We start from the raw sequence: 12,746 nt of genomic DNA, 5'->3' as shown, positions 1-12,746 counted from the left end.
GAGGATCTTGCCGGAGCAACCCCACCTCCGATTTAGACTTCCTTTGCAGATCCCGGCGGCGACCGTGACTCCCTCGACTTCAGCTTCTCCGACGCAAGCAGATTTTTGCACCAACATTTATCAATAGAAAAAATAATCATATTCATTTGTTTCAAAAGTATGGACAACTTTAGAGAAAAAAATATACTGAAGCATAACTAAAAATAAAAGTTAATGAATTAAAACTTGTTATTAGAGATAGGAATTGTTGTGCAGTTGTCTAAATACTATGCATCATTATTTTATCTAATTGAAAAAGATTATTCTTAAAACTGAATTTAAAGAGAGCATTATTGAGTCAAAAGCCAAATAATATAAAATGAAGTGGGCCTAGAAATAGTATTTTTTTGCTAAACCTTAGCTATTAACAAGCTCAAACAACCTAACTTGCATGCCCTATAATGCTAAGAAAAAAATAACTTTTGTTCCATCCTTGCCTCCTCATGACCCACCTCTCTTGGAAAAGGTCTTACCTCCTTTCTTCTATCCATTCCTCCTTCTTTTATCCTCTCAAATGTAATCTAGCTTTTAATAGACTTTGCTATCTTACCCTTCTTCCTCTCCATTCATCCTAATCTTGACACAATCCTATCTCACTTGGATCCTAAAATTTGATAATAAGTTTGGGTCCTCATGGAGTACTAAAACTACCTTGATAAACAAGAGGCCTTTTTTTTATTGTTACAAACCTACATCTCATTTAATCCAATCATAATGTGTTTGGATCAAATCCAAATCTAAATGTAAGTCTAGATCGACCTCAAGTCTTGATGAGCCATTAAATAGTCCATTTAATTGTTACTCAATATAATTAATAGGATTAGAAGAAAACAAGGCCATGACAAAGTATTATTCATAAAAGATATTATTTATATAGAAATTTATAAAAAATTTTACTTGTTTGGGACTTTACCACCATTGTGTATCATACTTATTCTTAATATGGACCAACTAACAACCATGTTTAAAATTTTTACTTTTGATACCACTCAAGTTTTAGACTCTCATCAAAGGTGCCAACATATCAAGCCAGCAAAGTCTTTGGTAATTGGATCCAGTGACCCTAAAATTGAAAGTTGTTATTTATCTTCCCGATATCATAGGCTTTCGATTATTGCTTGAGAATAAGGGAAGCTTCTTAAAGACAGCATGTGAATTGCTAGTTACTGGACTCTAATCAGGGATGGGATCATGGAAATTGAATCTGTGAGGAATCATGAGAACAAAATTTGGGTTTTTTTACTTCTAAAATAAAGTGTGCTACGAGCATCATAATCTTGAAAGTTTTGATCAGACAAGTTCTAATGATGATCTTTGATGAGAAAATAGAAGAGAAGAGGAAGGATAAGGCTTGTCACAGAAAGATCTTCACTTGCTTTATTTGTTTTTAAATAAAAGTGACTTACAATAAAGTTGGGCAATGGATATTGGATAGAGATGCGTCAGACATTAGTGTTAAATTTTACATCTGTTTGATATATATTACATGGAAGCCAATTATTGGCTTAACTAGAGGGGCTATAAAGATCTTTACGGTCAAGTATTATGGCCCCACTTCAACTGATGAGAGAGTGCCATATAGATCTATAAGCTTAACTTGATCCTCTGCTTAATAATTTTAGCTTTTTGTGATATGAATCCATGACAAATAATATTAGAGCCAGATCCAATGCGTCTTACATCCTTATTAGTCATATGTATCTTTTATTGGGGATACTAAGGTCACATGTGATCCAAGCCATAAATAGGCCTCTCTATCAAGAAAGAGCCGATCTATAATGTAGGTGTAAAAGTATGGATGGGAGAGATTATCATAATCATACATCAGCTAATAAAGAAGTGCCACGTTGGTCGATAAATCTATATTAATCCTCCATCCAATAGCTTAAGTTTTTTGGACCGTAAGCCCATGACACCAAGCTCTAAAGGATTTGCAGCCACTTCGCCAATCTTTCAAATCTTAAGCCAGTGTTTGGAGGGATGTTGAGTATTTGATATCCAAAATATAATAATTATCGAGTTTTCTTCGATCGATATATTATTAGACCAACTGTCCCCGCCACCTCTCTCTCTCTCTCCCTCTCTCCTTTTTTTTTTTTTTTCAGATTATCTTACTCTTGATGGCACCCTACGGACAATATGTACGGGCATCCAAACAGCCTTTAATTAACCATGTCATGAGAGGTTGATCAGAAATTTTTAAAATTTATTAATGAAAAAATAATTAAAGTGCAAAAATGGACTGGTGGAGAGAATACTATAAATAGAGTTGTTCTTTATAATTGTCAGCGTAAAATAAGAACCAATCTAAGAGCCAGCATGAGCTGGCTAACATCCCTGTGTATTGCTTTGTGAAGCCTGCACTGAAATTCTCTACGGTAGGCAAAAACATCGCTCGCTCCTCTCTCTCCTGCCATCGAAGGTGGCGACCACCAACTCCACTCCTGCCGTGGCGTCCCAAAATCCTACACCACTGACCACCACCAAGAAGAAGCAAAAAAGCGACAAAATTAACACCACTAACAACAACATCAACACCAAACTCGACCAACTCGCCGCTTTACTCACCTCCCTGCCATGCTCCTCCCCCTCCCACCTCAACCAAATCCACGCCCACCTCCTCCGCTCCCCCCTTCCGCCCTCCTCCCTCCTTCCCGCCTTCGACCGTGCCGCCCGCGCCGTCTCCAAGACCAAGCCCCTCCTCGCCCTCCGCCTCTACCTTCTCATGACCCGCGCCGCCATCCGCCCCGGCAGCTTCACCCTCCCCTTCCTTCTCAACTCCGCCGCTGCCATCCCCCTTCCCTCCGTCGGCGCCGAGCTCCACTCCCGCGCCTTCCGCTCCGGCCTCCTCTCCTTCCTCCCCGTCGCCAACGCCCTAGTCGATATGTACTCCAAGTGCCGCGCCCTCCATCTTGCGTGCCAGGCTTTCGACGAAATGCCCCTCCGCGACGTCGTCTCCCACAACGCCATCCTTGGTGGTTATGCCCGTCTCGGTGTCGACATGGCTGCCGCGCGCAAGCTATTCGACGAAATGCCTGAAAGAAACGTGATATCGTGGAACGCTATGGTCGTTGGGTACGCCAATGCTGGTGATCTCGCCACTGCGAGATACGTCTTTGATAAAATGCCCGTTAGGAATGTCGTCTCGTGGACGGTTATGGTGTTGGGATACTGTAAGATTGGCTCGGTAGACGCTGCTCGGGCCCTTTTTGAAGCAATGCCTGAGAGGAACTTGGTCTCGTGGACAGCGATGATTAACGGGTTCTCCCAGTGTGGCCGGCCGCAAGAGGCCCTGGCACTGTTTCATAAGATGGAAAGGGTGGGGCTTGATCCGGATGCGGCTACCATGGTCGGTGTCATCTCCGCAGCTGCACAACTCGGGAGCGCCGAGCTGGCGAATTGGGTTGCATCGTACGTCAATCACAGGAAAATCGAGCGGAATGAGCGTGTCATCACCGCGCTTGTAGACATGCATGCCAAGTGCGGCAATGTTGATGTGGCCTCCCGCTTATTTAATGAGATCTCCTCTCCAGATGCATATGCTTATACCGCTCTCATTAATGGGTTGGCTTCCCATGGACACGGGAGGAAGGCACTTGAGATCTTTCAAAGAATGCAGGCGGAGGCCATTGAGCCAGATCCCATCACGTTTGTTGGTGTTTTGAGTGCCTGTAGCCATGCAGGGCTTATCGACGAGGGTTTGTTTTTTTGGGACAGCATGGTTCGGGACTATGGGATAGAACGTGGGCCTGACCACTATGCGTGTATGGTTGACATGCTTGGACGGGCAGGGAGGCTTGAAGAAGCCCATGAGATGGTGAAGAGGATGCCGATGGGGCCTCATGCAGGAGCTCTGGGAGCATTGCTTGCAGCTTGCAGGACTTATGCAAATATTGACATTGCTGAGAATGTTGCAGAGGAGCTCTTTAAGTTAGAGCCTGACAACACTGGCAATTATATACTTCTTTCGAGTATATATGCAGCAAGAGAACAATGGGCAGATGCTGCTAGAGTTAGAGCAATGATGAGAGGAAAAAGAATTAATAAGCTTCCAGGTTATAGTTGGACTGAGGACAAACAGAGGAGCCATATGAAGTTGCAGATAACAAGTTGACAAAGCTTGAAGGCAAGAGGGCTTCATGTTGATGCTGGCCAGTAATGTCAAGTTTATATGAAGCAGGGTATCTTGCAAAGATAACCCTTACAATTGGATGATCTTACTAAGAGTTTGTAGCAAAGAGGTGGTGCAATCAGTATACAAAGTGATGGAGTGCCTTAAAGCTGGGAGCCCTGATTGTAGACTGTGACATTGGACGTAGGATGGACTTCTTGTTGCTGAGCGCAGCAAGAAAGAAAAAGGTGAGCTAAAGATGTTGAAGTGGTATCGGACATTTCATGTTCTAAAGCATTGAAAAACCCAGGTATTGGGACATAAAGAAAATGGTCTAGTCATGTAAGAAAGATATATATTATAACTGATGAATATAGCCATCAATCCTTATTTCTAACTATTTTGTGCATGGTCTACTGTACCGCCCAATACGGAACGTACCATACCATACTCATCTCATACCAGTTCACTATCTTGTACCATACTGATACTCGGTATGCTATCTTATACCATACTAAAGTACGTATCGATATTGTAATAGGATGGTACCGGCATGGGATACGGTACCAATACCGAGATAGTAGATCTTGATTTTGTGCATTAAGTCATAATCATTACATGACATATTTTCTTGCATTGATGCTTTTGCTTAGCCTATTGATCTCCAAAATTACTTGTTTTCACTGAAAAATATTAGTGGCCTTTGACTAACCTTCTAGTTGCATACATGAATGCAAACCATCTGTAGTTATTTTAAAATTTTATATTTGACAGGAACTTTCCATTAATATTGCAGTAGGATCTCAGGTTTCAGTCAAGAGCCACTACATGGCTTGGATGGATAGGGAATTCTTGGATTTAGTGTAGATGATATTAAGATCAAAAGAAAAGAATTGAATGCTTCCTATGAAGTATGATAGCATGCATCAGACTTTGCTGTTTAGAGGTTAATGCAGGCTTTAGACCAGTTCACACACTCCTACTTTGCTTTAGTTGGTTTGTTCTGTGGTTGAGTTGCTTTAATTGCTATTCTTCTTAAATCCATGCCTGTCTGTGTGACACTAGGCAAGAGTATATGGAATTGATAACAAGCTTTTCATGTTCTTAATTTTTTTTCTGCAACTCTGGATGATCTTTATTTAAATTTATTGGCTTGTAGAATTAGTATGAAAATTTCACTCCTTTTACTGCAGCTCACTGCTAAGTGTCTAGCATTCATCTTAAGGACCCTGAAGCATCATAAACTGAACTGCTCAAATATTCCTGCCAACTATCTATTTATCATAAACTGAACTGGGGATTACTTGGAATGCACTCATATGGATATGATATTGTATGCTCAATACACATTCACATACTTGGCGGCCATGGTTGTGTTTGTGGCAGTGTTCCTATATCTCCCTTTTTAACAGTTTACCCTCCCTCATGCATTCAAATAGGTGAAGGATCTTCTTGTACGGGCAGACTTACGATGGATCTATATTAATTGTTTTGAACTCTTCTGCATATTGCATCATTTCTGTGGCGGCCACATGATTGAGCAATATGAACGATGCAGCTTTTGATGAACTAAGGCCCCATCCTTTTGCTGTTTCAGTCTTGCATATTTGTATGTATATTCTAGTTCTTGCATATTCTGAGAAGCTTGGGAAAGTAAAAGAATATAAATCAATATTGCACACAGTCTTGATATTTACACCAGTTTCAGAGGCTTAACTGAGTGATATTCTGAAAATAAATTTAATATTTATGCATATATGTTGGATCTTTTTGTTATGAATACAACAAAGTACTCATGAGAAAAATGTTAGCCACACTGCAACTATATTTGCTCATGCAATTGCTGCTATCTCTCCTAATACGTACTGTTTGTACCAGATCCCTCTTATAAGTCAGAGTAGCAAAAACTATGCTACTCTGGTTTGCCTTCAGGGTTGGGGTTATTCACATGGGCCACCTTCAGTGAGGCAGGTCTCTTGATGGTACCTTGCCTGCCTCAAAGTGCTCTTATGGGTGGTGGCAATTGTTTAGAAGGCATTAAACAAATACTTAATAGAATCCTTTGTAATACCAGTACTGAGCTGCTGCTCCTTTCAGATTAAGAACATGCTATTCTCAGTATCCAGTCATTCAAAAGCTCAGAACATTCTTAATCTATATTATGCAGGTTTGCCAGCATAGAGGATGCCTAGGTCTGAGATTGTCAAAATCCTTTTGCAGACAGTGCTGTGGCTTGTGAAGCTGCCGGGATAGCATGGGTTTACTGTTGCTCAGACTGCAAGCATGATGCTCACATGTGCCCATGATACAAAACATGTTGTTGAATGGCATATGACAATAAATAGTCCTTTGTTTTCTATTTTTGTTTTAACAAGTATTATCGTATGATGCTGTCATTATTTTTTGATAAATAAAAGAACCTCACTATTCTTTGTACATAGACCTTAAATATTTATGAAGCTGAAGTGTTCCATTTATTGCAATATTAGTAACTGGTTCGAACTCGGAGGGCCACTGCCTTGTTTTAGAGCTGCACATTTTCCATTATCATGCATTTTTTTCTTGGTCATTCACATATTCCAGGAGCTTGCTGCTGAGAATTGCATTGACAACATAGAAGGAGAAGAAGAAGCAGAACTGGAGCTGGTCAGTTTATAGTTGATGTCAACAGTATTATGCTTGACTTGATCTTGCACTAATCATTTTATTCGCTCAAGATGCATCCAAGTATTTTTAAATGTGCTTCCGGAAGTCTAGCTTGGTTGAGCCAAGGGAGGTAATTTAAGTCGCATGCTTTTTGTTTATCTGTAGTCTGTATCTTTTATTCAACCTGTCAATATATCAGTCTATCACTGAGTTCAAATTTCTCTTATTTATTGTTATATGTGCTAGTCCACACTGTTACTTGCTAAACCCTATGCATGCTCCCATATCATTGACATACTAAGGTCATTACCCTCATATTGGCACTTCTCTCACTTGGCCTCCCAGTCATGTCTCCATTCCTTCATGACTCCTTGTCAGTGTCTCACATCCTCTACCTCAGCCTTCCCAATTAATGGCTTCGTTATCGTACCATTGTCCTCTTGCCGACCATGCTCCTCAACTTTGGTTGTACCTGTGAACCACTCCACTCCATCTCGGTGGTTCTGTCCCTTCCCATTTGCCACTACATTTTGCCTTGGCTCTTACCCTTGGCTCTTCTCCTGCCCATCTCAAAGGCTTCACCTATCTCTTGCTCTTCGTCCACCTCCTTGCCTTTGCTGTCCACCATCTTCTCCTTTTTCTTTTGAGCCCCAAGATAATTCATGTTTTTCCTTATATTTGTCAGACATCAGATAGGCTAGATGGTAAAGGGATAGGATATGTGATTGCTATTGCAGAAGATCAAGATGGTGTGAAGATTAGATTGGCAACCAAGGAGATTGATAAGCTTGGAGAAATTTGAGCAGGTTAGATGGAGTTCTGTCTTGTTAATATTTGAGGTTATAAGCAAATTAAAGGGCTAAAAAGAATCTTGCATTTGAACCTTGGGCCATTTTGTTTCCTTTACAGTATCAAAGGTAGTCCTCTGCTGCTCTTCTTTCAGTACAATGATCATTTTCTTCTGTATAATAGTTATGAAATATGAAGAGTTGTTACTTTTGGAGATTTCTAATTGTTTATTAAGAAAAGCCTGCAGGTCGTGACATTCTGTACCAATAACACAGAGGAGCAGCATTAAAAAATTTAACCTCTGAGAATTGATCACTTCAAGCTTTTACCTTTGACAAGTTGCTTATGCTGGTCTCTCTGCATAGATGATCATCATGTTATAATATTTTAATGTTAATAATTTATCCAGACAATTTTGATTTTTTACTTCATATAATTTTGTGATAATGATGGATTATTTTATTTTGATACAGATGCTTCAAGAATATAATCATGTAAAACCACATGATGAAGAGAAATATGAAATCTTTTTAGATTCGATGGTAAGATGATCCGTCTGCACATATGCAAGGAACGTTTTCTATTCAGCATTGTAGAAGAACAGTTGAATGGGAGTTATACCTTGTCCTTGATTTTTGCTGCATTTAGCCAAATTATCTGATTATCAGCTGATTGCTGAAGTCATCTGAAGAATCAAAAGTTAATTTGCATAAAGACTGCTATATTATATCTCATATTTTTTCTGTTGATATGATTTTAATATAGTTTTCTGTTTTTGATGCTTGCAGAATCCCTTGCATTTTCTCTGGCGGCCTGCTATCAGAAATTGGGTGAATACAGAAAATTGAGGCATACGATAAGATACAGTGCTATGTTTATCAGATCAGGTAGGCAAAACCCAAGCACGAATATTTTCAATTGTTGTGGTGTTTGTTATTCAGATGCAACTGTTGATGTACCTTCATTCATTGAATGAAATGGATGATGGGTTGTTCTGTTCATTTGATGTGTTTCCTATTGATCATCTTTTGTGAAATTTGCCTCACTTTGCCATGATGAATTCCTTTGAGCAGCTTGTCATGTTGTTATTCTTTTTCTTGTGTAATCATCCGTCAGGATTGATCTATATCTTTGCTCGTATGAAGTTTTCTTGAAGATTAACACATCTTGTTAGGGTCTAACCCCCGAAAAAATGGAAACAAGAAAAGAAAAAAAAGTAACAGGTGAATATATAACAAGTAAATGCTGGACACGAACCCAGACCCAGGCACTCAATCTGGCCTGGACCCAACCTAGACGTGAATATATGGGGTTAAGTCCAGGTCATTCTCGACACGTCTGGTCTAAATGGTCTGTTAGGTTTTAAAAATTTCATGGTCCTGGTTGGACCGGATCCGGTCGGCCAGTTGGTGGTCAAGCATGCTTGCTGGGTGCTGGCTCATTGTCGTGTCATTTATCGAGGTCAGTGAAAAAAACACAGCGTAAACCCTGGTGGCTTCGTTGACTCACTCCTCTAGGCTCATCATCTTGCATACAACTTTTGAGGGTACCAGATCCTGCATCCACCAAGAACATTTCTTCCCTTAAGCACGAGTGTAAAACTGAAGATTGTGAGGTGTTTTTGGAAATTATTGACTCCAATAAATGGCTCCTGGCTGGATCAAATCAGACAAATGTTGTACTTTACTTCAGGCTGGCAAACATATGTTCCATAGGGTTTGACATACATAATTTTTTCTTAGACAAAGTGGCACATAGAACCAACCTCACCCGCCACCCTGCCACCAAAAGAAAAAGAAATTAGGTCGTGTTTGTCACCCAAACATGGAAACTTGGATAAATGCTGGTCTTCCTTTGATGTGATATCGTTCTGGGGATTTGGTTGGAAAGATTTTTTTCATTGAAATCTAAAACCTGTGGCAGAAAGAACAGACATAGCAAGCTTTAGTCAATGTCTTGTTCTCCCATAGGGCGGTTCCAGGTGTTGGATGACTGTGTGGTAGCTCGATGAGGAGGCAACCCCGAGGCAATATCGTCATTGGACAGAGCTGCAACTTGGCTTGGCCTCAAAATGCCCTACCCAATCTTGGATTGGCTTAGGGTTAACCTTCAACCCAACATGACCTAATCCAACTCTAACCCAACTCAATCCAAATTTGTAAAACCTCAACCCAACCCCACCAAGGGAGTTTTTGGATTGAGCCCAACCAGGTCGCAACCCAAATTCGGACTAGAAGGGGTTAAAATGCCTAAAATACAGTGACTAAAGGTGCTGAATAAGAATCTAGCATCTCACAGTCTAAAGCCCTTGGCCCTCGTAAACAAACATGCAGAGATTGTTGGATGATTTAGTGGCATCAGACAATCTACGTAATGTGGATAAAAGGTCAACTTTTTCATTTTCGGCCTTCTTACAATATCATAGTTGCAGCTGAATACCATAAATCTGTCAAAGTTCAAACTACAGCATATCAAATGGCAACAACATTTTTGGAGTTAACATGCTGGTGAAGCGTAGGACTGTATTTGGCATATCTTCAACATGGATATGTAAGGAACCTTTCTGTGATCGCTAGTATTGAACACTGTGACAATTCAAAAGACAAACTGTTTTCACATCTGATGCCCTGCTTAAGTGAGAAATGATGGTGCATCATATTCTTAATCTGAAGTAAAATGTAAAATGAACACATTCAGTATTATCCATATCTTTATCATTAGGAGTAGCATATACCATTCTTTACAGCCAAGGAACACCATTCCAGATGATCAAAGCGTTTCTATAAAATTTTCTAAAAGATTCTTCCATATTATCTGGAGTGCCCAATTTCAATATGAAGTATGTCAGCTTGACTTTACCGTCTCAATTGCAGCAACTAAATCATCCAATTTGGCCCCTGTTACTTCCTTTATAACCTTGCTGTCCTTGAGAATCTTGAAGGTCGGGACGGCCCTTATACCCAACTCTTTAGCAAGGGGCTGCAAGCAACATAATAAGGATCAAAAACCACCAGTAAGATAGAAGATTAACAAATGTTGGAGAGGAGTATTGGAATACCTTGTTTTCTTGATTGCAGTCAAGCTTAAGAAATACAACGTCAAGGTGCTTCTCAGACAATTCTTGAAACTTAGGAGCCATCACCTTACAAGGTCCACACCTTCAACAAAATGTTTGCATAATAATAAAACTTAGGAGAGTCATAAATGTGTTACCAACTCATGCTTGTAAAAATGCATGTAATTCTGCTAACTGCTAACTTACTATCATAGACAAATTAAACCAAAAATCAAGGCTCACATATAGACAAGGAAAGCCATTACAAACTGGCAATAAATAATTCATTAGTGTTACATTACCATTTCAAAATATGAATATAGTCTATGATATAACAATGTTAGGCATTCAAGATCTATTGGGCAGGCCTGGTGTAGTCAAGTAAACATATCACTTGACTGATGTAGATTAATAGAAATGAAGCTAGGAGTTCATTACACCATTATAGCATTAAGTGCACTTACAGGCAAATGCCAGTGATTGGTTATCAATATATTCATAAATGATTGGAAGATGTGAATATTGGTCCAGAAGAGGAAATTCTGAAAAATTAAACAGAACCAAGATCTAGACGTGTACCAGTCGCTGCACCTCGTATCCAAGTCCATGTAACAGAGATTAGGTGTTGTGGGATGCAAATGTCATATTATAGGCCTTGTCTTATAAATTCCTGAATTCTCAAGGCAACTGTAGATCACAAGACAATTTGAAACTACTCGTCTACTCTGTTTACTTCGCTTGGATTCTATCACATACATTATCTGTTTCTCTAATCTCTTTTCTGGTATAAGGTCCAAGATAGAAAAACAAATACAGTGCTGTATCTATATAGGTACATATGTGTACCAGCTGCATGTATCTCAGATTAGAATTGCTTGTCCCATTGGCTATCGGTGATATTCCACTGTTCTCCAGAAATCCGTTTTTTTTTTTTTTTTTTTGTCAATGGCCTGTCTGGCCCTATCAACGCCTTTATACAGAAAGATCATCTTGTCTCGATTAGTGCTGCTTACTATCCACAAAATCATTACAAAAGGTTCAAGTAGTGTAATCCTGTAGGAAAGCTTTGCCAAGTGGCAGCGCAGACCAAGCAAAAAAAACACCACTAGATTATGACGGATTCAAAGGATTCGACCCATCCCTATATGGTCGTAAAACTCTCCGATTCAGTGTTCCTCCAAGACGAAGGAATTAATGACTGATCGAGGCGATTTGTATCATTTTCTCTACATGACATGGCCATTTACCTCAAATTAATCGTTTACATACTCTCTTTTATCTCATCTAATCAAATGTGTTATCTTGTACGCGTGCAAGTTACCGGTCAATAGTGTAAAGTCCTACCAAAACGTAACTCATGGAATCCGAACCACAACCACTAAAACATTTGCAGCAAAAGGATCACAAAAGGGGACGACGAAGGGGATCCTACCATTGGGTGTACATGTCAAGAACGACGATCTTGGAGCCGGCGCCCTTCACAAGGGGCCAGAAGGTGTCCTTGTCGACATCGGTCACCTGTCCGACGACCGGAGCCGCCGTCTCCAGGCTCGACGACCTCACCACCATCGCCCTCCCCCCTGACCCGGCGGCGCCCTTCGACAACCCCGAGGCGCCACTCCTGTAGCTCTCCGGTTCGCCCATTTGAAGGCCGGATTGAGACAAGGAGACGAAGACGATGGAGGAGGAGGAGGAGGAGAGGATCGAAGAGAGGGAGAAGAAGAGAAAGAGACCCGAAGAGCCATGACAGATCTTCGGGGCTAAAGCTATGGAGAAGAGAGAGTAAAATTACTATAATATGATAATATCTTTTTCGACGAAGTTATGAAATGACGCAATTGCCCTTCCATCAGCGCTATGGTTCACAAGAGGGGAGGGTGTTTTGGTAATTTCATGCTGGGTTGTCTGGTGGTGGGCGTTTGGGTGGCTTTCGTCCACAGAGAGGGACGGAGAGGCGGCCAGCTCGGGAATTCGAATCTCAAAGGATGGATTTCTTTGTTTTTAGCCATAGCCCTGGGGTGCGGGGTCCGTTGGAACTTGGAACTTGGGAATATGGCTGGGGCGCTCGTGGGCTTGGGTTGGATTGTCGTTCCAACTCTTTGCCAC

The 12,746-nt window shown here is 40.6% G+C and overlaps 2 protein-coding genes across 9 annotated transcripts; one reads left to right on the top strand and one right to left on the bottom strand.

Annotated features, from left to right (window-relative positions):
- Positions 1 to 2,373: 2,373 nt before the first annotated feature.
- LOC105048864 (putative pentatricopeptide repeat-containing protein At3g15930) lies at positions 2,374 to 8,621 on the top strand. 8 transcript variants are annotated; one of them, XM_073261242.1, is made up of 4 exons: positions 2,615 to 4,398; positions 6,734 to 6,926; positions 8,059 to 8,127; positions 8,374 to 8,621. In XM_073261242.1, exon 1 carries the CDS (start codon positions 2,765 to 2,767, stop codon positions 4,151 to 4,153), a length of 1,389 nt encoding a protein of 462 aa, XP_073117343.1. In that variant the 5' UTR covers positions 2,615 to 2,764; the 3' UTR covers positions 4,154 to 4,398; positions 6,734 to 6,926; positions 8,059 to 8,127; positions 8,374 to 8,621. The 8 variants fall into 8 exon arrangements, with proteins under 8 accessions (XP_010926639.3, XP_073117343.1, XP_073117339.1 ...); XM_073261238.1 differs by having other exon boundaries at positions 7,482 to 8,127; XM_073261237.1 differs by having other exon boundaries at positions 6,734 to 7,602.
- A 1,643-nt stretch (positions 8,622 to 10,264) lies between these two features.
- On the bottom strand, positions 10,265 to 12,333 carry LOC105048844 (thioredoxin F, chloroplastic). The gene is made up of 3 exons (XM_010928319.4): positions 12,073 to 12,333; positions 10,644 to 10,743; positions 10,265 to 10,564 (listed from the first exon to the last, which is right to left on the bottom strand). The coding sequence occupies exons 1-3, from the start codon at positions 12,282 to 12,284 to the stop codon at positions 10,430 to 10,432; spliced, it is 447 nt and encodes a 148-aa protein (XP_010926621.3). The 5' UTR covers positions 12,285 to 12,333; the 3' UTR covers positions 10,265 to 10,429.
- Positions 12,334 to 12,746: the final 413 nt, after the last annotated feature.

The sequence above is a fragment of the Elaeis guineensis genome, chromosome 7 (assembly GCF_000442705.2).
Source record: "Elaeis guineensis isolate ETL-2024a chromosome 7, EG11, whole genome shotgun sequence".
Lineage (NCBI taxonomy): Eukaryota > Viridiplantae > Streptophyta > Magnoliopsida > Arecales > Arecaceae > Elaeis > Elaeis guineensis.
The sequence above is the reverse complement of the archived record's forward strand: the minus strand, read 5'-3'. Positions and strand labels throughout refer to the sequence as shown.

What these genes read in the sequence shown, in the direction of transcription:
- LOC105048844 (XM_010928319.4), bottom strand. Translation starts at nt 12,284, where the DNA reads ATGGGCGAACCGGAGAGCTACAGGAGTGGCGCCTCGGGGTTGTCGAAG. An exon ending in CTTGACATGTACACCCAATG is followed by an intron (nt 10,744 to 12,072) that starts GTAGGATCCCCT and finishes ATTTTGTTGAAG; the next exon opens with GTGTGGACCTTGTAAGGTGA. An exon ending in ACTGCAATCAAGAAAACAAG is followed by an intron (nt 10,565 to 10,643) that starts GTATTCCAATAC and finishes TGTTGCTTGCAG; the next exon opens with CCCCTTGCTAAAGAGTTGGG.
- LOC105048864 (XM_073261242.1), top strand. Translation starts at nt 2,765, where the DNA reads ATGACCCGCGCCGCCATCCGCCCCGGCAGCTTCACCCTCCCCTTCCTT.